The sequence below is a fragment of the Lynx rufus genome, unplaced genomic scaffold (genome assembly GCF_022079265.1).
Source record: "Lynx rufus isolate CCGP_SWC_20201006 ecotype Redwood Valley unplaced genomic scaffold, mLynRuf1.p SCAF_3, whole genome shotgun sequence".
In the NCBI taxonomy this organism is placed as follows: Eukaryota; Metazoa; Chordata; class Mammalia; order Carnivora; family Felidae; genus Lynx; species Lynx rufus.
In genome coordinates, this window is record NW_025814845.1 from 195,890,464 (window position 1) to 195,917,062 (window position 26,599).

General features: G+C 54.8%; 3 protein-coding genes across 3 annotated transcripts; all 3 read left to right on the forward strand.

Annotated features, from left to right (window-relative positions):
* The first annotated feature begins 1,556 nt into the window (after positions 1 to 1,556).
* Positions 1,557 to 4,403, forward strand: LOC124521264 (putative protein FAM90A23P). The gene is made up of 4 exons (XM_047092357.1): positions 1,557 to 1,598; positions 2,084 to 2,283; positions 2,693 to 2,801; positions 3,462 to 4,403. Exons 1-4 carry the CDS (start codon positions 1,557 to 1,559, stop codon positions 4,401 to 4,403), a joined length of 1,293 nt encoding a protein of 430 aa, XP_046948313.1.
* A 3,311-nt stretch (positions 4,404 to 7,714) lies between these two features.
* On the forward strand, positions 7,715 to 9,322 carry LOC124520780 (ubiquitin carboxyl-terminal hydrolase 17-like protein 6). The gene has a single exon (XM_047091852.1). It carries the CDS (start codon positions 7,715 to 7,717, stop codon positions 9,320 to 9,322), a length of 1,608 nt encoding a protein of 535 aa, XP_046947808.1.
* A 12,401-nt stretch (positions 9,323 to 21,723) lies between these two features.
* LOC124521265 (putative protein FAM90A23P) lies at positions 21,724 to 24,569 on the forward strand. The gene is made up of 4 exons (XM_047092358.1): positions 21,724 to 21,765; positions 22,251 to 22,450; positions 22,860 to 22,968; positions 23,628 to 24,569. Exons 1-4 carry the CDS (start codon positions 21,724 to 21,726, stop codon positions 24,567 to 24,569), a joined length of 1,293 nt encoding a protein of 430 aa, XP_046948314.1.
* The last annotated feature ends 2,030 nt before the right edge of the window (positions 24,570 to 26,599 follow it).

A 26,599-nucleotide genomic window follows, 5' to 3' on the forward strand; every position in this document is an offset into this window, starting at 1 on the left:
GCAGGGCAGGGTGTGGAGTGAAGGGACACTGCAAATAGGTCATGGACACACCGCTCCTGTTGGGAAAGGGAGAAGCTTGGACACGGAGGACGCCGAGGGGGCCCCCAACCACAGGAACGTACGTGAGGCCAGGGGCCCCGCAAGCTTCCCTGGAGACCCACGAGAAACACCAGTTTACGAATGCAACAGGCACGCACACACGAGTCTCTTTGTCCAAGGGTGAAGATGTGTTCTGAGACGTCTATCTCCACATACATGCATACCAGTTACTACGGCAAGCAATCGCTAAACCTCCAGGATTCGTTCCTAGTGTGGAGACGTGACGAGCACCAAGGGGACGGGCTGCATGGGATTAAAGTGCCCGAGAGGTCACGTGACCTTGGGCGGGTCTAAGAGTCCGGCAAGGAAGGAAGTGTCCCTCACTGACCGTCCCTCGGGCACGCCGAGGGCACGCCTGAGTCTCCTCCACCGCAGTCCGCCTGCCACCCGCCGCTCCGGACGTCTCCTGACACACAGGAGGAGCACATTGGCGTTTCAGGTGCGTTGGGACGATCTGGGGCTCCCACGAGCTGGCACAGAAGTGGGCCAGGGAGGAAATGGAGGTGGTGATGCGCCTCGACTCACCAGGTGAAGGACGCTTTAGTGTTGAGGACTATTGTGAGAACAGAGACTGAGGAAAGGCGTGGCTCTCGGTGTTCCCGAGCACATGAGGTTCTGCTTCCAGAGGAACCGAACCCCAGAGTCTGACTGGTGTGAGGGCGTGTGGGAGCAGTGACAGCATCCTGCTCCATGTCGCCGTGGGGCCTCAGAGCCTAAGGAATTTTCTTGTTCACCCGAATTTCACAGCAAATGCTCATTTGCCACGGCTGACACGTGAGTTCAGCGTGGGGGCCCCGTAAAGGCCACGTGAAAGAAAAGGGTTCATTCAGGTCCTGCGTGGGGAAGCTTCCAGTCGAGTCGAGCAGAAACGAAACGTTTTCCTTGACTTTGTCTCTGAGGGTGGTTTCTCTGGGGGTCAAGTAGGAGAGGTACATTCTGGAGAGGCAAGCATCCTTCTCTTTGCACATGCAACCCTGGGTGCCACAGGGAGTATCGCCGTAGCGTGGATTGCGGTGTCCATGGGGGTCGGGACCTTGTGTGTGGTTTTCCTTCCGGAGGGCGCTGGGAGAGACTTCCCGAAAGTCTCTCCGGTGAGTCACGCAAGACCACCTCCACGGCCTTGCCTGAGGGTGCCGTCCTGCGGGTGGGTCCACGGGAGAGCGCGTAGAACATGCAGGAGGGAGAGGTCCCACCTCCCAGGTGAGGACCGTGTTTGACCTGGTGGGCGTGACGCCCCCTCCTCATGCCCGCTGGGGGAGAAAGGTTCATGAAGGAGTCGTTGTGTCTGTGGGAATGACTCTCCTTTTCCCATTGCCTCAGGAAGTCCAGAAACCCATCTTCGAGCAAGGCTGACTTGACCCTCCAAGGAGAGGGGGCAGATGGCGGGTGGTCACACCCAGCACGCACCTTCCAGACCCTTGAAAGCCCCAAACGGGAAGAGGCAACGGAGAGCACCCATGGCGCCCAGGGTTCCCAGGCTAGAGGACGAGGATCCTCGGGTAAGTGGAGCCCTGGAGGCGTGGCGAACCAGTGGGCGGGTTGGAGGGGCTGGGTCGGGTGGGGGTGGGGGAGCCATGCCTCTGAAGCCGGGGATCGCACACGACGAGGGAATGAAGACTCTGTGTCTGGAAGTCGGTCGTCCTTTCCTAGCCCACGGTGGCCTGCCTTGGCATCTCAGCAGCCTGCCCATTGGGATAAGCTCCCTCGGCCGTAGGGTCACGTCCAGCCTGGTGTCTGTCCCATCGTGGCGTGGGGCTCATTCTACGCGGCCCGAGACCTGCAATCCCAACTCCCGGTCCGTCCCTCACAGAGGCTCGGGTAGAATCCTAGGAACTTCCATCTCCTGGCACCTCCCGAGCCGTCCACGATGTGCCCTGGCCCACCCACACCAGTCCTCTGCTCCCCGAGTGTGTCCTTGTCATGACCTTTGCAGTTGGACTGTCATTGGTGCTGATTCACTGAGCCCCTCCTCCTTGGTCCGCAGCTCAAGTGTAAGGACTGCGGAGCCTTTGGGCACAACGCATCCAGCACCAGGTGCCCCATGAAGCGCTGGGACGGGTGCCTCGCCCCCCAGGCCTTTGTCCCCAGGAAGCCGAAGGAGAATGTGGAACCACGCCAGCAGCAGGACCGGCACAAGCCCGGGCCCCTCAACCAGGCTGCGAGGGACATGGACGAGGGACAAAGGTGAGGATGCGGCCGGCTCCGGCCTGCCCGTGGCCTGGCAGCTCAGGTCGCTGTGTCTCTGTACCCGGACACTGGGTGCTGTGTCGTCTTCAGACACACACAGGGGTGGGGGAGGCAGAGAAAGGAGCTCCCCGCCCCCCAGGGGACGTCACGAGCCTATTGAGCTGCTCTGGGGGAGTCCCCGAGGCTGTGTGTCCTGCGGTAGGGAGACAGGGGGAGGCGGCAGGTGACAGGCAGTGGCGCACACGGCTCTCAACGCAAGGACGTCTTGGGCCAACCTGGACGGCTCGCTGGAGTGGGAGCCAGGAGGGCAGATGAAGAAAGGAGATCTTGCCCAAGCCCCATCGCTCGCTCCCCAGGTGAAGACACGAAATGCCGCTCCTTCACCTTCCCGTTCTTGGTCGTGCAGGCGAGAAGCCCAGCAGAGGAAGGCGCTGCTGCAGAGATTCCCCAGGATAGGCCCTGGAAGGCAGCAGCGAGCCTGGAGGGACTCCACAGAATGCTGTGACTATGTGAGGGTGAGTGTCCCCCGTCCCTGCTCTCGTTCTCTCCTGGGGACGGGGATGTGACGGGCTTCCCGGCCCTCCTGGCTGAGGAAGGGGGTCCACCCCGATTCTCCACATTGGGATTTCCGTGCGGGTCCTTTCCAGCCACGTTTGCTGGGTGTCCATGATCCGGCAGGATTCCTTGCATGTGTGCTAACCGGGTGCCGGGTGGGCGTGCCAACATAATTTCGGGACGCTGTGCCCACACCTAGGCCTCTTGGGAGGCACAGGCATCTTTCCCTGGTGACACATACACCCGCCCCATTGGCCATCCAAACTCAGTAGCCCCCCCGCCCCCCGCCCCCCCGCCCCCCGCCGCGAACCTCCACCTGCAGGACGCCTGTCCTTTCCCTGGAAGCCTGAATGGACGTGCTTGTCCACTTCGGGAGGCAGGCACGATGCACAACCTTTGTGGTCCGTCGCTCCCGTGGAGTCAAAGCATCAAGGGGCTAGTGCCCAGTGTTTCTTCCCAATCGACGCTGAGCTGGAGGCCCTTGTCCTCTGTCAGTACACTCCTTTCCCGTCTCTCCCGGTTGTTTGCGTTTCTGTTTCTTTGCTGTGCTTGTCGTGCATGTGTCCTTGGTGGGCAGGAAGGACTGATGGCCGTTGTCTGTGTGTTGTGTGTTCCCACAGCATCCGCACAGGCCGATGCCCGTGTACACCACCAAGAGGGTGTCCGTGCTGGCGCCGTACGTCCCGGCGGAGCCTCCTAGCGGGACGCCTGACACGACACAGCTGTCCCCGTCGGCTGCTCCTCTCGGGAGACCTGCGGCGAGCACCTTCCCGCCTGCTGGCCGACAGGATGCCCAGCAAGTGGGGACCCCAGCCCCGCCTGCCCCGCCTGCCCCGGCACACCAACGCTCTGCCCGGGATCCAGGCCTCGGTGTCCAGCTGAGACAACACCGGCCCCGATGTGCCTCCCTGGAAGCTTCCAGGGCTGTCTCCAAGGCGCATGGCATTGGCCACGCCCAGGCACCAGCCAAGCGTCCTGAGGTGAGCCCTGATCCTCCTCCAACCCGTTTGGCTCCGAGTCCCCAGCCCCACATCCAGACACCAGGCAAGAGATGGGCCCCGCTCCCCGACGACCCTTGCCAGAACCCCCGAAAGAAACCATGTTACAGCCCCTTCCAGCCACCCCACAAGAGCACAGGGAGCACCCATGTGGGGCTGCGCCAGAGTCTGTGTCGTCCAGCAAGGAGAAGTGCATGTGGTCCCACGGGGGCAGCCCAGCTGGCCAAGAAGACACCTGCCTCGGTGCACAGCAGGGGCCTCCAGCCTGCACGCCCCCAACCTCACCTGGACACTCTCCAGGCGTGCACCTTGCCCCCGTGCCCGCCCTGTCCGCAGGCACCCGGCCAGCCCCTGCGAATGGTCTTCAGCCGCCTGGACAAAGGCGGCTGGAGCTCCAGGTTCATAGCAGCTCCCTGTCTGCCACCTCCCGAGAGGCCAGTCCCCGCTGGCCAGGGCCCGCCCGTCACACACCAGTCTGAGGGAGGCTGTGTGCCTGTCTCCCGGAGCATCCTCCACGATGACCTGCAGCTTTCCTCGTCCTCGGAGGAGAGCGACCGGGAGTGAGACACCTCGTGTCCTCGGACACTCGTCCTCTGGCTCTTGTGACCCCGAGCAGGTGACTGCGGAGCGGCGGGCAAGGCAGGGCCGTGACCTATTTTTGCTAAAGCAGCAATTCCCCCAAAGACCTGCAAGGACAAAAACTTGCCTCCACACCGTGTTTGGTGTCCTGCTTCGGGCGGGGAGTGGGTTGAGCGCCCACGTGCAGACGCTCATGGTGCACTTTTCCTTTATGCATCTACACCTTCTGGTTCACCTGCTCCGTCTCAATCAACAAGGTCTCGTTTCTTTCGTTTCAATAGATTCTATGAGAAGTCCAGCGCCAGGAGAGCAAGAGGTCGTCCACTCGAATGTAAAGTTAAGGATCTGTGAAATGAATGTGTAGTGGGTTTAGAATGTCTGAATTTGGGGACGCCAGAGGAATGATTCCAGTCTGGGCTGGGCAAGTGGAGGCAATCTTTTGTTTTAGAACAGTTCACTGATATCATTTTTCTGCAGATCGTATCGGGGAATATTTTACATGCTGTCTGCATTTTTGTTTTTCCCTGATAGTGCAACGTTGTGTGTAGTGTTACCACAGCTAATAAAGTTTGCTCAGACACGACCGAATGTGCATGGTTTTCTTTTTCGTGTGTACACTGTAGTTTCCCGTCACTTAGAGTAGAATCCTGCATTTGTTCCCAAGTGCACTTGGGACTTGGATCCTCACCTAGTGGAGGACAACTAAGTATTCAGAAGCAGCAAAGAAACACGGGTTAGCCTCTCTTCCCCTTTCAAGATAAAGTGTCTCCAAGTGTCCTGGGAACAAGACAATGCTAGAGGTGAATTCAAAATCGAGGAGGGTCGGGATGCCTGGGTGGCTCCGTCAGAGAAGTGTCTGACCTGGAGGCGGCGACTCACGTCATGATCTCAGGGTTGGGGAGAGTGAACTTTGAGTTTCCCTCCCTCCTCGGGATTGCCTCTCTCCTTTTCTCTCTAACCCTCCCCCACATTCTCTCTCCCTCCCTCCGTCCCTCTCTCTCTCTCTCTCTGTATCTCTCTCTGTCTGTCTCTCTCTGTCTGCCAACATAAAAACCCATGAACTGAAAGAACATGTGCGTGGGAAATCAATCAGCATTAGGGGCTGCTGTCCACATGTCTCTCAAAGGCACTTTCATTCACAAGTCACATCAAGGAGGGTGGCATAGAAGAGATACAAGGGAAAGGATGAGAAAGACATTCCACAGATAGATACTAGAGAGGGGAAGGAGACACGAGAGTTAGGAGATAGACACATAGAGTGATGAGCGATTGATGAGAGAGGACAGAGAATTAGGTGGTCAAAGGGTTCTTTGGAAGCAATTCTGCAGGCCTCTTTGCCCACGTGGCAGGTGGCCGGGGCTGAGGCGACAGAAGCAAGGGGGTGTTCGTGGAGTCTGAAGACGGGCGGGCTCCAGACCCGGGGAGAATGGACTTGTCGGGGCCAGGCACTCAGACAGGAGCAGGTGTCTCGTCTTGGGACAGGGGTCAGCTTTTTGCTCCAGGAAGGTCTGGAATGGACTGGCTCAAGTCACTACGTTCAATAGGGCAACTTGCTTTGCTCAGACCAGTCACGTGAGAGTTCCTAGCAGCTAACACCGTCCAGTGAAAACACAACCGGTTTTCTAGGAGGAGATGACAACCAAAGGGAGAGATGATTCCTTGCAGAAACAGGTCCAAACTTGGCGCCTGCCAACGGATATTTGAAGAACAGGGAAAGGTGTGCTTGTGCCCTGGCCTGGCTCGCCCCCCTCCTCTGCCCACTCTCTGGTAGATTCTCCTTGGGGTGTGGTCCTGAGAGTGGCAGGCGCCAGGCTGGCCCGGTGGAGCACGGCCTGGACGTGAGGCCGGGCCAACTGAGGGCGGAGAGCATTGGGATGAGGTGTGGGCATGGGTGTGGCAGGGGTAAGGATGCTGCGGGTAAGGGTGGGGCCGTGGTCCGGTCCCATGCAGTGAGGCCAGGCAGAGGCTGACGGAAGCCGTGGGTGGGGCTGGCGGGCACCAGGCAGGGAGAGGGCCGTGTCTTGAGGCTGTGGTCACAAGAGTCTGAAGACTCCTTTTGTGCATCCCATTGGGTGTCCTCCTTGGCCCCTTGCCCCTTTCCTTCCCCTCACCTGAGGGAGACACCTCACGTGCTCGCAGCCTTTTCCTCCCACTCGGTGACCCCGAGGAGGTGACTGTTTCATTGAGGATCCTCTCTCCCTCTCTCTCTGTCTCTCCCTGGCTTGTCCACATGAGCGCTCTCTCTCGCTCTCTGCCTCTCTCTGTCTCTCTCTGTCTCTCTCTGTCTCTCTCAAAATAAATCAATTAACATGTTAAAAGTGAAAAACAAACAAACATTAGAGAAGAAATCACAATGTCGGCAGACCTGGTCAGTTCTGAAATCTGGTCTAGAGATACTGACACATTAAAGCCACGGTTTCCACGAGGGGACATCGGTCCATGCATGTCTAAATTCCAATGTCAAACCGTCTATAAACGTCACAAATCCACAACAAACATGTCCTGAACCACGGGAACCTATACCTACCTTGCTATGTGATTTGCTAGTAATACCAGTGACAATTTGGCAAATGATGGGTTTAGGATTTGTTCTCCTATTGGGAAGGGAGCTACAAAATGAAGAAAGCATTTACAAAGCCCGAAACCAGGCAAAGGATATTTCTTGGGACAATTTCTCGGCCACCCCTTGGGAGACAGACATGTTGCAAAGGACCTTCATGATAGTTGTATACACAGATCCCATGGAGACAGTTCAGGAGTGTTAGAATCAAATCCATGGACAGTAATCATTCCAGAATAATTTGCTGGTGTCACATACATTCTGGCTGACGGAGAGGAGGTGCTCCTACATGATACCAGAGCTCAATTGGTGCAATGATCTCCATAGCCTAAAAAATTCATGGCCGTCATTCCTCGACACTTTGTGTTATCTAAGAGCAAAGTGGATACTCAAAAAAGGATTCCCTCTAGGTTGGAAATGCTCAAGTCCGTGTGTCCAGAGAGGGAGCAATGGAAATGAGGGAGGTGGAGAAAGTGGTGAAACGTGTGTGTGTGTGCCTCTTGAGGAGGGAGGGGCAGGAGGAAGGCTGGGCTGAGTCGTCTGTCTGCAGAAGAGTGACCACACCCTAAGACCCTTCATCCAACTGCAGCTGGTAGCTGATTGGATGACGTGGTCCTAGTCAGGTGGGTGGGGCGAGCTTTACGAGGGCTGAGGAGAGGGCCACAGCCATCATTCTGAGACTGGCCTCCTGAGAGAAGCATCGCTCTGCAACGTGAGGCTCCACGTTTCAGGAGACATGGAGACGCCCTCTTCCCACTGCCGAGAGGAGACTCAGTTCCATGTCTTTCCAAACCTCAAACCTAGCGGATCAAATACGGGTGGTGCTGAAGGCCACGGAGGACCCACTCTGCCTGAGAAGCCGGCACCGTCATCGCACACACCCTGCGACCTGCCTAACGGTTGGGCTCCCACGTCGACAGGTCTGCCCCCCGCAGAGAAACCTGTGAGTTGGAGGAGACCTTCTGCGGTTGGGGCTGGCCTGCAGAACCTGGGGAACACGTGCTATGCGAATGCGGCCCTGCAGTGTCTGACCTACACACCACCCCTCGCCAGCTACATGCTGTCCCAGGAGCACTCGCGAAGCTGTGGGAGGCAGCCATTCTGCGTGCTGTGTGCTCTGCAGGCTCACGTGACCCGGGCCCTCTGCCGTCCGGGAGACGTGATCCGGCCTCCGCCAAAACTGCTCGCGGCCTTCCACACACACAGGCAGGAGGATGCCCATGAGTTTCTGATGTTCACTCTGGATGCTATGCAGCAAGCGTGTTTGCGTGAGGACAAGGCTTCAGAGCCTCAGGCTCAGGACGCCACCCTCATCCGGCAAATCTTTGGGGGGTACTGGAGGTCTCAAATCCAGTGTCTCCACTGCCAGGGTGTCTCCAGCACTTTGGACCCTTACCTGGACATTAGCCTGGACATCAGGGCAGCTCAGAGTGTGAGCCAAGCTTTGCAACACTTGGTGAAGCCCGAACAGTTGGATGGTGAAAATGCCTATCGCTGTAGTACTTGTCTCGACAAGGTACCTGCTTCCAAGACGTTGACTTTGCACACTTGCTCCAAGGTCCTGATGCTGGTATTGAAACGATTCTGCCATGTCACGGGCAGCAAACTGGCTAAGGAAGTGCAATATCCTGAGCGCCTTGACATGCGACGCTACGTGTCTGGGCAGAACGGGGGGTCGCTGACTTATGTGCTCTATGCCGTGCTGGTGCACGCGGGCTGGAATTGTCACAGCGGACATTACTTCTGTTACATCAAAGCTGGGAACGGCCAGTGGTACAAGATGGATGATGCGAAGGTGACCGCCAGTGACGCGACGTCTGCCCTGAGCCAACACGCCTATGTCCTCTTTTACGTCCAGAAGAGTGAATCGGAAAGAGACCGTGCGAGTGAGCCAGGTGCTGGGGAATCCACATCCCTCCAGGCTGACCACGCAGGCACGGCTGCGGCCCAAGGGGGGCCTGAAACCGACCCCAACATCGAGGTGCCACAATTGGAGGATCACGGGGAAGAGACACCACTGCCAGCAATCACGTTAGACCAGTGGAGATTGCTCCAAGAAAGCCACCGTCCCAAGTCTGAACTCAACCTCAGGAAACTAGAATTTGCTCTTCCCCCCGACGCAGTCCTAATTCACCAGTCCAAATACAGAGACGAGATGGGAAAGGATCACCGTGAACCAAATATCCACCGGCTCAACAGTTCAGCCAGGGACATCCCACCTCAGAGGGCAATGGCCATTAACCAAGTCCCTTGTCTCACCGGCAGAGCCAGAGCTACCAAGAGGAAGAACAAGAAGGGACAGAGGTCTCAGGAAGCAGTCCAGGGATCCCACTACAGGCTTTGAGATACATGCCTGCCCACGTGCACACTCACTACTCACTCACTCACTCACTCACTCACTCACAGTCCCTTGTAGGCCACGTTTTGTGTGTTGTAGGTGGGTGTGATCGGGACATGCGGAGGGACCATGAATCTGGCTGTATTCGTGGGGTATGGCGTTCCAGTTGACCTGGAGAATCCTGAGCTTTAAGGCTGGCTGGCTGCAATGATGTTACTGGAGAGGTGTGGATTATGCTGGGTATTTGGAAGGCTTCTCCCCTCCGTCAGCACCAAGGATCATCGGGCACTCTCAGAGCCTGAAAGGGTCAGAGGAAGTGGCCAATGAGGCATGAAGGTGGAAACAAGGCAGAGCACCGGGAGTCCTTGTGAAAATGCCTGGGACTCACGGTCCCATCATCCCATTCCCTACTCTCTGTGTATTGGTAAAGGACATGTGCCCAAACATGTGCGTGTGGGGACTCTCGGTGATATCCAAACATGCGCCGGCAGGGGAAGGAGTTTGAAACAATCTCAGTGCTTCCACACGGAGGAGTGGCAAATGACCAGGAAACTGGAAGAACTCTAGCTCTACGTGGGAGCAGACAGCCTTTTCAGGAATGTCTTGTGTCGGAAGGAGAGGAGCAGAAGGAAACACTAATTCATAACTGTGCAAAGTGTTTCCTCGTATACATAATATATTTTGTAAAGTCTCCACATGTTCATGTGAACGTTGGCTAATTGCCTGGCAATGGCAAGGAGCAACTAAATGCTTATGTCTCTGGAGACGGGTGGGTGGAGCCTTCCTGGCCCATGTTCATTAGATGAGGTTCCCTGAACAATCCCCCTCCCATGAGGCTGCAGAGCAAATGGGGGAAAGGAACCTTCTTCCACCTCTTCTTGCTGAGCCACCAAGCAGCTCTACCTTGTTCCGCAGAGTTGACCACCATCCCCCCATCGGACAGTCTCCTCCACAAGGGAGGAGGCTCAGGGATTTCTGCTCAGTTGCATTGCAATCTTGGTCCTCGGTTGTACACCTCAGAAAATCAGTCTCACGTGGACACCGAGGCAACAATGTGGTATTTCAGGTCAGGGTATGGATGGATGCTCTCAGTCACACCTGTATTTCTTAGGAGCGAGACTCACTAAATACACCGTTGAATGGGAGTTAGTGCATGATCCTTCAATTCCCCCTAGGGGAGGGGGGCCATATAGGAGATCTCTGGTCGTTTGCCAATGGCACTGACAGGGTAAAGCCTGTTGTTGCTGTTGTTGTGGTGGTGGTGGTGGTGGTGGTTTACAGTCTGCATTAAACATACACATCACACGTAGTGGGAACTCATGTCAGTATGTGAATTTTGTACAGGAAATCATATTGAATTCTGGGTGTTCAAATATCATAGCCGATAGAGGAAAAACACTTTTTCTTAATCTACTTTTAAAATTTATTGGTCTGTTGTTTTCATGTTTTAAACATGAAGTAAAATGTTTAAATAAACAGAGAGGGACACACACACAGAACAGAGACAGAGTGTGAGCATGGGAGGGGGAGAGAGTGAGAGACACAGAACCCAAAGCAGCTCCAGGCTCTGAGCTGTCAGCACAGAGCCCAACGTGGAGCTCAACCCCACGAACCATGAGATCCTGACCTGAGCTGAGGTTGGACACTCAACCGACTGAGGCACCCAGTCCCCCCTCCACTTTCCAAATTTAAATCAAATTGAGTTAACAGTGAGTGTAGTCTTGGTTTCAGGGGTGGAATGTAGGGCTTCGTCCCTTACATGAAACACCCACTGCTAACCCCCACAGGGGCCCTCCATAACGCCCGTTGCAAATGGAGCCCACCCACTCCTCCCCTCTAGCAACCCTCACTTTCTTCTCTACACTGAAGGGTTCTCCTGGGGCACGTGGGTGTCTCAGCCGGTTCGGACTCTCATTCAGTCAGCTCATGATCTCAGGGTTTGAGACTTCAAGCCCCGTGTCCGGCGCTCTGATGACAGCTCAGAGCCTGGAGCCTGCTCTGGATTCTGTGTGCATGCCTCTCTCCGCCACTCCCCTGGTCATGCGCTCTCTCGCTCTCTCTCTCTCTCTCTCTCTCTCTCAGATAAAGAGAAAACAAAATTTTTTGAAGAGTCTCCTATGGCTTGCCTCCCGCTGTGAGTTTATCTCATGTTATTTATTCTTCGCTTGCCCTAGGTTCTTCTGTTTTGTTTTTCATTCCACAGATGAGTGATGACATGGCACTTTCGCAGTGAAAGAGTTCGACAGGGCTAGCTGGATGTTAGCGCTCAAAAGACATGCACACGTGACATCTATCTTTCCTGTGGATTTGATTCTAAAGTGGGCAGAATCGTGGGTAAAATGCAAACAGTGTATGTGCAACTGAGCCACCAAGGGAAAAGCCACAGAAAATAACCACGCTAGGTCATCCTGTAGAAATTTTGGGATCCAACTTTCTCTTCCTGGATTAAAACCTGTATATCACTCACACACACACACACACACACACACACGCACACACGGACAATATTTGATCTGGATCTCAAGACGGCCTCCATAAGCATCCAGTCAGCTCCCCAGATGCCTATGACCAGCTCTTCCTGGGTGGCCGTGTGTCACGTGTTCCACCCACACATGATGAAGTCCACACCCCTGGCTCTGCAATCCGTGGGGGAGGTCACAAGAGGGAGTCTTGCCACACTGCTCTCTGTCCAGCAGGGGGCGCCGCTGGCCAGCACGGGCATTGCCTAGACTCCCAGGAGGACCTGGCATTGGGCACTTGCTCAGGCTGGCAGGTCGGAGTCTCCGTGCCTCGCACTGCAGCCTGAGCATTTCGTGGGGCATCAAGGCGACCATGAACAATTACAGAAGGTCTGGTGGGTCTAGGATTCCCTCCTTGTGACTTAACTTTGGCCGTGCCGGACCCTGGACTCTGAGCTACAATTGACAACCTTGAGCTGCTCGGGCCACTGGTGACGATCTATTTTCCAGACATTCCAGGAACTTCTCTTTCAAAACATAAATCCAGTTAAGTCAAGACATTCAATTTTAAAAACTGTTGACAATGAGCAAAGAAGATTGCATAGGGGAAAACCAGGAGGTGGCCTCACGTGCGGTGATGTGGGAGCAATCACGGCAATAGGAACAGCGTTATTTGGTCTCGCCAAATCCAGCCAGCCTAATCTGGATTTGTCACGGAAAGCTTAATTCAGAGCTGTCACCCTGCAATTCGTAAGCGTATTCATGACGATCCAGAAAAGGCAGTGTGGGGGGAGGGGCCAAGATGGCAGAAGAGCATGGAAGTTTTTTTTGCGTCTTGCATCCATAAAATGCAGCCACATCAACACAAAAGCATCCTGCACACCTCGAAAACTGATCTGAGGATTCACGCCACAGGTTGCCCAACCTGAACCCCAGAACTCAGTGGGGACGCGGCGCAGAGAGGTGAACTGGGGAAGAGAGAAGCCACAGAGGGCAGGGAGCTGTTTTTGCCTGCAGAGAGAGGACGGAGGAGACAGGGGCAGAATATGGGGAAAGCAATCCCCTCGCCCTCCCCTCCCCCCGCCAAAAGCAGCTGGGGAGAAAGTGGAAATGTGGAAAGAGCCACAGGCACTGAACCAAAACGGGAGGAAGGAGGAAGGAGCGGGTTTAAATTCCATGAAGACGGTACAAACAGGGGGAGAGCAGAGTGCGAAACTCCGCATCTGATACCTGGCGGTGCTCTGGTCGGAAGGGCGAATCCCCGAGAGCAGAGTGAAGACTGGGGGTGTGGAGGAGGGGTGTCTGGAACCACACGGAGAAAAGCGGTTCCCCTGCTGCGAGGACACGAGGTCGAGTCTGTGTGGCCACCCCAGCCGACCCCAGAGGTGCCAGCAGACCCCGGACAACAGCCACATTCGCTGGTGCTGGAACAAGGTCGTTAAGGGGGAAGCCCGGTACCAGAAGTGTGTGGTGATTCTCCGTAATCCTCGAAACGCTGCTGCTCCACCATCGCGTGAACGTTCTCGGGCGCAGGCTGGCACCCAGCCGCAGTCTCTGGGCATCGGCAGCGGCACGGTGTTGCCAACGTTCCTGGGTGCGGCCGGCACCCGGCCACTGCTCGCTGAGACCCTGACGCAGAGGATCTGAGCAGGTCTCAGCCTGCTCAGGCCCTCAGAAGTGAGGGGTCGGGAAACACAGCCGCCTGGGAGGTAAATCCCAGGAGGGAGGTGTCTCCTGGCAACCTGACGGCTGGGCCACGGACAGTGTCAAAGCGGCGAGTGGACAGAAGCCGGAGACAAAGGACGGGGGTAGGATTGCTGATCGCAGACAGCCGAGTTCAGATACTACAGACTGGGCACCTGAGCGACGCCGAGGTCTCCGCTCCCGCGCATGCGCATATGCACCTCCAAGCGCCCCAGCAATCCGCGCTTGTAGGCTAGCTGCGCCATCTAGTGGAGAACACAGCCGTGACACTTAGCACCGCCCAACTGGGCCAACTTGGCTCTTCAGGAACCCAAGCGTCTCCGCCACTTGGTAGTGTATGGACTCCAAAGTGCTTCATCCTTTGACTTCTAGGGGACAACAATGTAACTTCAATCTGTATTTCAGTCTGTTCGCGGGTCCATCTCTTTTCTTTTCTTTTCCATTTCTTTTCTGTTTCATGAAGACAGAAAGAGAAAAAATATGTTGTTATTTCCCATGGTTTAAAATAATTTCCTTGAACTTTTTTCGACTATATTCGTTTAATTTTTTGTAAATGTGTCCAATTCTATTTGAATTCCCTCATTTCATTTTATCCTATTTCACTGTATTCTTTTTTCCAAATGTTCAAACGGTTTCCTTTTTTTATGTGCTTTCCCTTTTTCCTCTAATCTTTCAAGCCCATTTCAACAACCAGACCAAAACTCACCTAGGATCTAGCATCATTTGTGTGATTTGTGTGTGTGTGTGAGTGTGTTGTTTCTCATTTTTAAGTTTTGAATTCTTTTATCTTATTCATTCCTTTCCTTCCTCCAAAATGACGAAGCCAAGGGATTCACCCCAACAGAAAGAGCAGGAAGAAAGGACAGCCAGGCCCTTAACCAACACAGATACGAGCGGAACGTTTGAACCAGAATTTAGAATCACGATGATAAAAATGCCAGCTGGGGTCGAAAGTAGATGAGAATGCCTTTCTGTGGGGATAAAAGAAGTAAAAGCTAGCCAGGATGCAATAGACAATGCTAAAAGCGAGCTGCGATCTGGAACAGATGCCACAGCGGCAAGGATGATAAGGCCGAGCAGGGAACCAGCGATAGAGGGGACAAAGCAATGGAGAATAACGAAGCAGAAGGAAAGAGGGAGACTAAAGCAAAAGAGCAGGGTTTAAGAATTCGGGAACTCAGCGACTCATTGAAAAGGAATCACATCACAATCATAGGGGTCCCAGAAGACGAAGAGAGAGAGACAAGGGGGTAGAAGGGTTATGTGAGCACATCACAGCAGAAAACTTTCCTAACCTGGGAAAGACACACAAAATCCAGGAAGCACAGAAGACTCCCATTAGATTCAACAACGTCCAACCATCCACAAGGCAGAGCCTAGTCGACTTCACAAAATACTCAGGCGAGGAAAGAATCATGAAAGCAGCAAAGGAAACAAAAGTCCTTCCCCTACAAGGGACGACTGACCACATTTGCAGCAGACCTATCCACAGAAACCTGGCAGCCCAGAAATGAGTGGCAGGATATATTCATCGCACTGAATCCTGAAAGGATGCGGCCAAAACGTATTTGTCCAGCAAAGCTGTCATTCCAAATAGAAGTAGAGACGGAAAGTTTCCCAAGCAAAAATTAAAGGAGTTCCTGACCACTCAACCAGCCCTGCAAGACATTTGAAGGCAGACTCTCCCAGGGGGCAAAGGACTTAAAGGAAAAAACAGACCACAGGCAGAAAACACTGGCAAGGATCGGCGAACACCCCCAGAAACTCCAACTCTACAAGCAACACAATGGCAATAACTTCATACCGTTCAGTACTCACTCGAAACGTCAATGGACTCAATGCTCCAATCGAAACACATAGGGTAACAGAATGGGTGAGAAAAGAAGGTCATCCATACGCTGCTTACAAGGGACCCACTTTAGATCTAAAGACGCCTTCAGATTGAAAGCAAGGGGATGGAACACCATCTCTCATGCTCATGGTTGACAAAAGAAAGCAGGAGTAGCCATACTCATATCGGACAATCTAGACTTTAAAATAAAGACTCTAACGAGACACGTAGAAGGGCGTTATATCATAATCATTGGGTCTGTCCACCAAGAAGACCTCACGATTGTGAACATTTATGCACCAAACGGGGTGCGCCCAAATACATACATCAAGTCATCACACACATAAAGACACTCATTGAGAATGATGCCATACTAGGAGGGAACCTCAACACCCCACTTACAGCAACGGACAGCTCACCTAAACCGACACTCAACAAGGAAGCAATGGTTTTGAATGACACACTGGACCAGATGGACTTGACAGATATAGTCAGAACATTTCATCCTAAAGCAGGCAAATAGACCTTCTTCTCCAGTGCACACGGAACATCCTCCACAATAGATCACATACTGGGACACAAATCAGCCCTCAACAGGGACAAAAAGATCGAGATCATATCGTGCATATTCTCAGACCACAATGCTATGAAACTCGAAATCACGACAAGAAACAAGGTGGCCGTGGAACAAATACTTGGAGACTAAAGAACACCCTACTTAAGAGTGAATGGGCTAACCGAGAAGTTAAAGAGGAAATTAAACAGTCCACGGAAGCCAAGGAAAACGGTAACACCACAGGCCAAAAGCTCTGGGACGCAGCAAAGGGGGTCATTCGAGGGAAGTCTATAGCAATCCAGGCCTTCCGAAAGAAAGAAGAAACGGCTCAGAGACACAATCTAACCGTTCACCTTAAAGAGTTGGAAAAAGAACAGCAAAGAAAACCCCAAACCAGCAGAGACAGGATATAATGCAGATTAGAGCGGAAATCAATGCTATGGAAACCAAAAAAACAAAACACAAACACAAAAACAAGTACAAAAAGAAAACAAACAGCAACAACACCAGAACGGATCCATGAAACCAGAGCTGATTCGTTGAAAGAATTCACAAAACTGATCAATCCCTAGCCAGTTTGCTCAAAAAGAAAAAGGAAAGGACCCGAATAAAGGAAATCAAGAACGAAACAGGAGAGACCACAACCAACACAGCAGAAATACAAACAGTACTACGAGAACGTTGTGAGCAATTATACACCAATAAAATGGGCAATCTGGGAGAAATGGACAAATCCCAAGAAACGTATAAACTACCCAAACTGAAACAGGAAGAAAGAAAATTTGAACAGACCAAAACAAGTAAAGAAAATGAATTAGGAGTCAAAACTCTCCCCCTCCCCCCACCCCCCACGAAAAGGAGAATACAGAGTCCAGGGCCACATGGCTTTCCAGGGGAATTCTCCCAAACGTTTAGAGAAGAGTTCACATCTATTCCCTTGAAGCTGCTCCAAAAGAGAGAAACGGAAGGAAAACTTCCAAGCTCTTTCTACGGAGCCAGCGTTTCCTTGATTCCAAATCGAGACAGAGACCCCACGACAAAGGAGAACGATGGACCCATTTCCCTGATGAACATGGATGCGAAACTCCTCAACGAGTTATTAGCCGATCGGATCCAACAATATATCCAAAAAACGATTCGCCACGACCAGCTGGGATCTCTACCTGGGATGCAGATCTGGTTCAATATGCACAAAACAGTCAATGTGATTCATCACATCTAAGAAAAGAAAGGACAAGAACCACACGATCCTCTCAATCGATGCGGAGAAAGCATGGGACAAAATACAACATCCTATCTTGACACAAACCCTCAAGGACGTGGGGCTAGAAGGATCATAGAAGTCATATGCGAAAGACCCAACGCGAGTATCATCCCCCATGGGGAAAACCTGAGAGCTTTCTCCCTAAGGACAGGGACCACACAGGGAGGTCCACTCTTGCCACTGTTATTCACCATCGCATTGGAAGCCTTAGCCTCAGCCATCAGACAACACAAAGGACTCAAAGGCCTCCAAATGGGCCGGGAGAGGTCAAACGTTCCCTCTTGGCGGATGACATGATACTCTGTATGGAAAACCCAAAAGATTCCACCAAAAACTGCTAGAACTGATCCATGACTTCAGCAAAGTTGCAGGATGTGAAATCAACGCACAGAAACGGGCTGCATTCCCATACGCCAATGACGAAGCAACAGGAAGAAAAATCAAGCATCGGTCCCATTGACAATTGCACCCAAAATCACAAAATACCTACGAATGAATGTAACCAAAGAGATGAAAAATCGATACACTGAAAACTACATGAAATTTTAGAAGACAGAAAACACAATGGAAAAATATTCCACGCTCCTGGTTGGGAGGACGAAATATGGGTAAAATGTCACTACCACCCAAAGCAATCTACATACTCAAAGCAACACCTATCCAAAGAACACCAGCACTCCTCACAGAGCTGGGACAGACAATACTAGAATTTGTATGGACCCAGAAAAGGCCCTGAAGAGCCAAAGCTCTGTTGAAAAAGAAAGGAAAGCTGGATGCATCACAATCGCAGACGTCGAGCTGTAATTACACAGCTGTAATCATCAAGACAGTATGGTACTGGCACAAAAACGGACACTCAGCTCAAGAGAACAGAAACGCACCCACCCACAAATGGATGGCCAACTATTCCTTGACAAAGCAGGAAAGAATATCCAATGGAATAAAGCCAGTCTCTTCAACAAGTGGTGCTGGGAAAACTGGACAGCGACATGCGGAAAAAGGAACCCGCACCACTTTCTTACACCGTACACATAAAGAAACTCAAAAGGGAGGAACGTCCTAAGCGTAAGACAGGAAGCCATCAAAACCCTCGAGGAGAAAGCAGGCAAAAGCCTCTGTGATCTGGGCCACAGCAACTTCTTACTCAACACGTCTCCGTCTCCGGAGGCAAGGGAAACAAAAGGAAAAACGACCTATTGAGAACTCACCAAAAGAAAACTCTTCTGCACCGTGAAGGAAACAGATCAGCTACACTAACAAATCAGCTAAATCATCAATGGTAGAAGATATTTGCGAGCGACACATCGGAGAAAGGCTCCGTATACAAATCGATAAAGAACTGATCACACTCAACAGCCAAAAACCAAGGAATCCAGTGAAGAAATGGGCAAAAGTCATGAATAGACACTTCTCCAAGAAGACATCCAGATGGTCGACTGACACATGAAAAAATGCTCAACCTCACTCATCATCAGGGAAATCCGTCTCCAGATCGCAATGAGCTACCACTTCACACGTGTCATAATGGCTAACATTAACAACTCAGGCAACAACCGATGTTGGCGAGGGTGCGGAGCAACAGGATCTCTCTTGCACTGCTGGTGGGAAGGCAAACTGGCGCCGCCACTCTGGAAAACAGTATGGAGGTTCCTCAAAACATTGAAAGCGCAGCGACCCTATGAGCCAGCGATTGCACGCCTAGGTATTTATCCAAGGGATATGGGTGTGCTGTCTCGAAGGGGCACCTGCACGCAAACGCCCCCAAAAGCTTCTAGCAGCACTCCCAACGATAGCCAAAGTGTGGAAAGAGCCCGAATGGCCATAGATGCATGGAATGGAAAAAGAAGAGGTGGCACATATATATACAGTGGAACATTACGCGGCGATCGAAAGGAAAGACAGGGTGCCATTCGCAACGATGTGGCTAGAAGTAGAGGGTATTCTCCTCAGCGAAATTAGTCAGAGAAAGACAACTAGCATATGGCTTCACTCATATGAAGGCTCTAAGGTGCAAAACAGATGAGCATCAGGGAAGGGAAGGAAAAATACTATAAAAACAGGGAGGGGTACAAAACCAAGCAGGGAGGGGGCCAAGGGATATTTGAAGAACAGGGAAAGGTGTGCTTGTGCCCTGGCCTCGCTCGCCCCCTCCACCGCCCACTATCTGGGGGATTCTCCCTGGGGAGTGGTCCCGAGAGTGGCCGGCGCCAGGCTGGCCCCGTGGAGCCACGGCCTGGAAGCGAGGCCAAGCCAACGGAGGTTTGAGAGCATTGGGAAAAGGGTGTGGGCATGGGTGTGGCAGGGGTAAGGATGCTGCGTGTAAGGGGGTGGGGCCGTAGTATGGTGCCATGGAGTGAGGAGGCCAGGCAGAGGCTGAAGGAAGTGGTAGGCGGGGCTGGAGGGCACCAGGTTGGGGGAGGGCCATGCCTTGAGGGCAGTGGACAGAGGCCACAGGAGCAGCCTCCCGGAGAAGATAGGAAAGGCCAAATGAAAAGCGCACAACACGCCCAACACAGGCCAATGTTCAAGGAGGGAAACCATCCAGGGTGCCGACGGCACTGCCGATGCAGGCCCTCCACCTCGGCCAGTGGGGCCGCTAGCTTTCGCACTGCTGTGGGAGAAAGGCGCTCGCTCGCCTGACACTCAGGAATGCCCCGCCGATGGGGTTGCACCCTGTCCCTTGGGTCTGGCCCTTCAGGATCCCAAAGACATCTCCCTGACACAGTGTCCGTGGCTGAGGCCAGCCAGGCCAGGCCAGGAGAAGTGGTGGCAGTCACACCTACATGCCCCAATGGCAGCAAAAGCTAAACAGAACGTCCGAGTTGATGGGCAGAAACAAAGAGCCCCAAACGAGGGGCGTCGGCCACAGGGAGCCCCCTGCGTCAACACAGGGACTTGTCAGCAACAGCGACTTGGGTCACGAGACCAAGTGCCAAGGCAGCTAGTTCCCAGGGGACACGGGACACAGGATCCCATTGCTCCGAAGGTCCCAGCGAGCGCAGTCACCGCCCTAGAGACAGAAAGGGGGACGGGGAGGGCAGGGCAGGGTGTGGAGTGAAGGGACACTGCAAATAGGTCATGGACACACCGCTCCTGTTGGGAAAGGGAGAAGCTTGGACACGGAGGACGCCGAGGGGGCCCCCAACCACAGGAACGTACGTGAGGCCAGGGGCCCCGCAAGCTTCCCTGGAGACCCACGAGAAACACCAGTTTACGAATGCAACAGGCACGCACACACGAGTCTCTTTGTCCAAGGGTGAAGATGTGTTCTGAGACGTCTATCTCCACATACATGCATACCAGTTACTACGGCAAGCAATCGCTAAACCTCCAGGATTCGTTCCTAGTGTGGAGACGTGACGAGCACCAAGGGGACGGGCTGCATGGGATTAAAGTGCCCGAGAGGTCACGTGACCTTGGGCGGGTCTAAGAGTCCGGCAAGGAAGGAAGTGTCCCTCACTGACCGTCCCTCGGGCACGCCGAGGGCACGCCTGAGTCTCCTCCACCGCAGTCCGCCTGCCACCCGCCGCTCCGGACGTCTCCTGACACACAGGAGGAGCACATTGGCGTTTCAGGTGCGTTGGGACGATCTGGGGCTCCCACGAGCTGGCACAGAAGTGGGCCAGGGAGGAAATGGAGGTGGTGATGCGCCTCGACTCACCAGGTGAAGGACGCTTTAGTGTTGAGGACTATTGTGAGAACAGAGACTGAGGAAAGGCGTGGCTCTCGGTGTTCCCGAGCACATGAGGTTCTGCTTCCAGAGGAACCGAACCCCAGAGTCTGACTGGTGTGAGGGCGTGTGGGAGCAGTGACAGCATCCTGCTCCATGTCGCCGTGGGGCCTCAGAGCCTAAGGAATTTTCTTGTTCACCCGAATTTCACAGCAAATGCTCATTTGCCACGGCTGACACGTGAGTTCAGCGTGGGGGCCCCGTAAAGGCCACGTGAAAGAAAAGGGTTCATTCAGGTCCTGCGTGGGGAAGCTTCCAGTCGAGTCGAGCAGAAACGAAACGTTTTCCTTGACTTTGTCTCTGAGGGTGGTTTCTCTGGGGGTCAAGTAGGAGAGGTACATTCTGGAGAGGCAAGCATCCTTCTCTTTGCACATGCAACCCTGGGTGCCACAGGGAGTATCGCCGTAGCGTGGATTGCGGTGTCCATGGGGGTCGGGACCTTGTGTGTGGTTTTCCTTCCGGAGGGCGCTGGGAGAGACTTCCCGAAAGTCTCTCCGGTGAGTCACGCAAGACCACCTCCACGGCCTTGCCTGAGGGTGCCGTCCTGCGGGTGGGTCCACGGGAGAGCGCGTAGAACATGCAGGAGGGAGAGGTCCCACCTCCCAGGTGAGGACCGTGTTTGACCTGGTGGGCGTGACGCCCCCTCCTCATGCCCGCTGGGGGAGAAAGGTTCATGAAGGAGTCGTTGTGTCTGTGGGAATGACTCTCCTTTTCCCATTGCCTCAGGAAGTCCAGAAACCCATCTTCGAGCAAGGCTGACTTGACCCTCCAAGGAGAGGGGGCAGATGGCGGGTGGTCACACCCAGCACGCACCTTCCAGACCCTTGAAAGCCCCAAACGGGAAGAGGCAACGGAGAGCACCCATGGCGCCCAGGGTTCCCAGGCTAGAGGACGAGGATCCTCGGGTAAGTGGAGCCCTGGAGGCGTGGCGAACCAGTGGGCGGGTTGGAGGGGCTGGGTCGGGTGGGGGTGGGGGAGCCATGCCTCTGAAGCCGGGGATCGCACACGACGAGGGAATGAAGACTCTGTGTCTGGAAGTCGGTCGTCCTTTCCTAGCCCACGGTGGCCTGCCTTGGCATCTCAGCAGCCTGCCCATTGGGATAAGCTCCCTCGGCCGTAGGGTCACGTCCAGCCTGGTGTCTGTCCCATCGTGGCGTGGGGCTCATTCTACGCGGCCCGAGACCTGCAATCCCAACTCCCGGTCCGTCCCTCACAGAGGCTCGGGTAGAATCCTAGGAACTTCCATCTCCTGGCACCTCCCGAGCCGTCCACGATGTGCCCTGGCCCACCCACACCAGTCCTCTGCTCCCCGAGTGTGTCCTTGTCATGACCTTTGCAGTTGGACTGTCATTGGTGCTGATTCACTGAGCCCCTCCTCCTTGGTCCGCAGCTCAAGTGTAAGGACTGCGGAGCCTTTGGGCACAACGCATCCAGCACCAGGTGCCCCATGAAGCGCTGGGACGGGTGCCTCGCCCCCCAGGCCTTTGTCCCCAGGAAGCCGAAGGAGAATGTGGAACCACGCCAGCAGCAGGACCGGCACAAGCCCGGGCCCCTCAACCAGGCTGCGAGGGACATGGACGAGGGACAAAGGTGAGGATGCGGCCGGCTCCGGCCTGCCCGTGGCCTGGCAGCTCAGGTCGCTGTGTCTCTGTACCCGGACACTGGGTGCTGTGTCGTCTTCAGACACACACAGGGGTGGGGGAGGCAGAGAAAGGAGCTCCCCGCCCCCCAGACGACCTCACGAGCCTATTGAGCTGCTCTGGGGGAGTCCCCGAGGCTGTGTGTCCTGCGGTAGGGAGACAGGGGGAGGCGGCAGGTGACAGGCAGTGGCGCACACGGCTCTCAACGCAAGGACGTCTTGGGCCAACCTGGACGGCTCGCTGGAGTGGGAGCCAGGAGGGCAGATGAAGAAAGGAGATCTTGCCCAAGCCCCATCGCTCGCTCCCCAGGTGAAGACACGAAATGCCGCTCCTTCACCTTCCCGTTCTTGGTCGTGCAGGCGAGAAGCCCAGCAGAGGAAGGCGCTGCTGCAGAGATTCCCCAGGATAGGCCCTGGAAGGCAGCAGCGAGCCTGGAGGGACTCCACAGAATGCTGTGACTATGTGAGGGTGAGTGTCCCCCGTCCCTGCTCTCGTTCTCTCCTGGGGACGGGGATGTGACGGGCTTCCCGGCCCTCCTGGCTGAGGAAGGGGGTCCACCCCGATTCTCCACATTGGGATTTCCGTGCGGGTCCTTTCCAGCCACGTTTGCTGGGTGTCCATGATCCGGCAGGATTCCTTGCATGTGTGCTAACCGGGTGCCGGGTGGGCGTGCCAACATAATTTCGGGACGCTGTGCCCACACCTAGGCCTCTTGGGAGGCACAGGCATCTTTCCCTGGTGACACATACACCCGCCCCATTGGCCATCCAAACTCAGTAGCCCCCCCGCCCCCCGCCCCCCGCCCCCCGCCGCGAACCTCCACCTGCAGGACGCCTGTCCTTTCCCTGGAAGCCTGAATGGACGTGCTTGTCCACTTCGGGAGGCAGGCACGATGCACAACCTTTGTGGTCCGTCGCTCCCGTGGAGTCAAAGCATCAAGGGGCTAGTGCCCAGTGTTTCTTCCCAATCGACGCTGAGCTGGAGGCCCTTGTCCTCTGTCAGTACACTCCTTTCCCGTCTCTCCCGGTTGTTTGCGTTTCTGTTTCTTTGCTGTGCTTGTCGTGCATGTGTCCTTGGTGGGCAGGAAGGACTGATGGCCGTTGTCTGTGTGTTGTGTGTTCCCACAGCATCCGCACAGGCCGATGCCCGTGTACACCACCAAGAGGGTGTCCGTGCTGGCGCCGTACGTCCCGGCGGAGCCTCCTAGCGGGACGCCTGACACGACACAGCTGTCCCCGTCGGCTGCTCCTCTCGGGAGACCTGCGGCGAGCACCTTCCCGCCTGCTGGCCGACAGGATGCCCAGCAAGTGGGGACCCCAGCCCCGCCTGCCCCGCCTGCCCCGGCACACCAACGCTCTGCCCGGGATCCAGGCCTCGGTGTCCAGCTGAGACAACACCGGCCCCGATGTGCCTCCCTGGAAGCTTCCAGGGCTGTCTCCAAGGCGCATGGCATTGGCCACGCCCAGGCACCAGCCAAGCGTCCTGAGGTGAGCCCTGATCCTCCTCCAACCCGTTTGGCTCCGAGTCCCCAGCCCCACATCCAGACACCAGGCAAGAGATGGGCCCCGCTCCCCGACGACCCTTGCCAGAACCCCCGAAAGAAACCATGTTACAGCCCCTTCCAGCCACCCCACAAGAGCACAGGGAGCACCCATGTGGGGCTGCGCCAGAGTCTGTGTCGTCCAGCAAGGAGAAGTGCATGTGGTCCCACGGGGGCAGCCCAGCTGGCCAAGAAGACACCTGCCTCGGTGCACAGCAGGGGCCTCCAGCCTGCACGCCCCCAACCTCACCTGGACACTCTCCAGGCGTGCACCTTGCCCCCGTGCCCGCCCTGTCCGCAGGCACCCGGCCAGCCCCTGCGAATGGTCTTCAGCCGCCTGGACAAAGGCGGCTGGAGCTCCAGGTTCATAGCAGCTCCCTGTCTGCCACCTCCCGAGAGGCCAGTCCCCGCTGGCCAGGGCCCGCCCGTCACACACCAGTCTGAGGGAGGCTGTGTGCCTGTCTCCCGGAGCATCCTCCACGATGACCTGCAGCTTTCCTCGTCCTCGGAGGAGAGCGACCGGGAGTGAGACACCTCGTGTCCTCGGACACTCGTCCTCTGGCTCTTGTGACCCCGAGCAGGTGACTGCGGAGCGGCGGGCAAGGCAGGGCCGTGACCTATTTTTGCTAAAGCAGCAATTCCCCCAAAGACCTGCAAGGACAAAAACTTGCCTCCACACCGTGTTTGGTGTCCTGCTTCGGGCGGGGAGTGGGTTGAGCGCCCACGTGCAGACGCTCATGGTGCACTTTTCCTTTATGCATCTACACCTTCTGGTTCACCTGCTCCGTCTCAATCAACAAGGTCTCGTTTCTTTCGTTTCAATAGATTCTATGAGAAGTCCAGCGCCAGGAGAGCAAGAGGTCGTCCACTCGAATGTAAAGTTAAGGATCTGTGAAATGAATGTGTAGTGGGTTTAGAATGTCTGAATTTGGGGACGCCAGAGGAATGATTCCAGTCTGGGCTGGGCAAGTGGAGGCAATCTTTTGTTTTAGAACAGTTCACTGATATCATTTTTCTGCAGATCGTATCGGGGAATATTTTACATGCTGTCTGCATTTTTGTTTTTCCCTGATAGTGCAACGTTGTGTGTAGTGTTACCACAGCTAATAAAGTTTGCTCAGACACGACCGAATGTGCATGGTTTTCTTTTTCGTGTGTACACTGTAGTTTCCCGTCACTTAGAGTAGAATCCTGCATTTGTTCCCAAGTGCACTTGGGACTTGGATCCTCACCTAGTGGAGGACAACTAAGTATTCAGAAGCAGCAAAGAAACACGGGTTAGCCTCTCTTCCCCTTTCAAGATAAAGTGTCTCCAAGTGTCCTGGGAACAAGACAATGCTAGAGGTGAATTCAAAATCGAGGAGGGTCGGGATGCCTGGGTGGCTCCGTCAGAGAAGTGTCTGACCTGGAGGCGGCGACTCACGTCATGATCTCAGGGTTGGGGAGAGTGAACTTTGAGTTTCCCTCCCTCCTCGGGATTGCCTCTCTCCTTTTCTCTCTAACCCTCCCCCACATTCTCTCTCCCTCCCTCCGTCCCTCTCTCTCTCTCTCTCTGTATCTCTCTCTGTCTGTCTCTCTCTGTCTGCCAACATAAAAACCCATGAACTGAAAGAACATGTGCGTGGGAAATCAATCAGCATTAGGGGCTGCTGTCCACATGTCTCTCAAAGGCACTTTCATTCACAAGTCACATCAAGGAGGGTGGCATAGAAGAGATACAAGGGAAAGGATGAGAAAGACATTCCACAGATAGATACTAGAGAGGGGAAGGAGACACGAGAGTTAGGAGATAGACACATAGAGTGATGAGCGATTGATGAGAGAGGACAGAGAATTAGGTGGTCAAAGGGTTCTTTGGAAGCAATTCTGCAGGCCTCTTTGCCCACGTGGCAGGTGGCCGGGGCTGAGGCGACAGAAGCAAGGGGGTGTTCGTGGAGTCTGAAGACGGGCGGGCTCCAGACCCGGGGAGAATGGACTTGTCGGGGCCAGGCACTCAGACAGGAGCAGGTGTCTCGTCTTGGGACAGGGGTCAGCTTTTTGCTCCAGGAAGGTCTGGAATGGACTGGCTCAAGTCACTACGTTCAATAGGGCAACTTGCTTTGCTCAGACCAGTCACGTGAGAGTTCCTAGCAGCTAACACCGTCCAGTGAAAACACAACCGGTTTTCTAGGAGGAGATGACAACCAAAGGGAGAGATGATTCCTTGCAGAAACAGGTCCAAACTTGGCGCCTGCCAACGGATATTTGAAGAACAGGGAAAGGTGTGCTTGTGCCCTGGCCTGGCTCGCCCCCCTCCTCTGCCCACTCTCTGGTAGATTCTCCTTGGGGTGTGGTCCTGAGAGTGGCAGGCGCCAGGCTGGCCCGGTGGAGCACGGCCTGGACGTGAGGCCGGGCCAACTGAGGGCGGAGAGCATTGGGATGAGGTGTGGGCATGGGTGTGGCAGGGGTAAGGATGCTGCGGGTAAGGGTGGGGCCGTGGTCCGGTCCCATGCAGTGAGGCCAGGCAGAGGCTGACGGAAGCCGTGGGTGGGGCTGGCGGGCACCAGGCAGGGAGAGGGC

Coding starts and splice junctions, on each gene's coding strand:
- LOC124521265 (XM_047092358.1), top strand. CDS start 21,724: ATGGCGCCCAGGGTTCCCAGGCTAGAGGACGAGGATCCTCGG. Junction 21,766..22,250: donor TAGAGGACGAGGATCCTCGG/GTAAGTGGAGCC, acceptor CTTGGTCCGCAG/CTCAAGTGTAAGGACTGCGG. Junction 22,969..23,627: donor AATGCTGTGACTATGTGAGG/GTGAGTGTCCCC, acceptor GTGTTCCCACAG/CATCCGCACAGGCCGATGCC.
- LOC124520780 (XM_047091852.1), top strand. CDS start 7,715: ATGGAGACGCCCTCTTCCCACTGCCGAGAGGAGACTCAGTTCCATGTC.
- LOC124521264 (XM_047092357.1), top strand. CDS start 1,557: ATGGCGCCCAGGGTTCCCAGGCTAGAGGACGAGGATCCTCGG. Junction 1,599..2,083: donor TAGAGGACGAGGATCCTCGG/GTAAGTGGAGCC, acceptor CTTGGTCCGCAG/CTCAAGTGTAAGGACTGCGG. Junction 2,284..2,692: donor GACATGGACGAGGGACAAAG/GTGAGGATGCGG, acceptor TTGGTCGTGCAG/GCGAGAAGCCCAGCAGAGGA.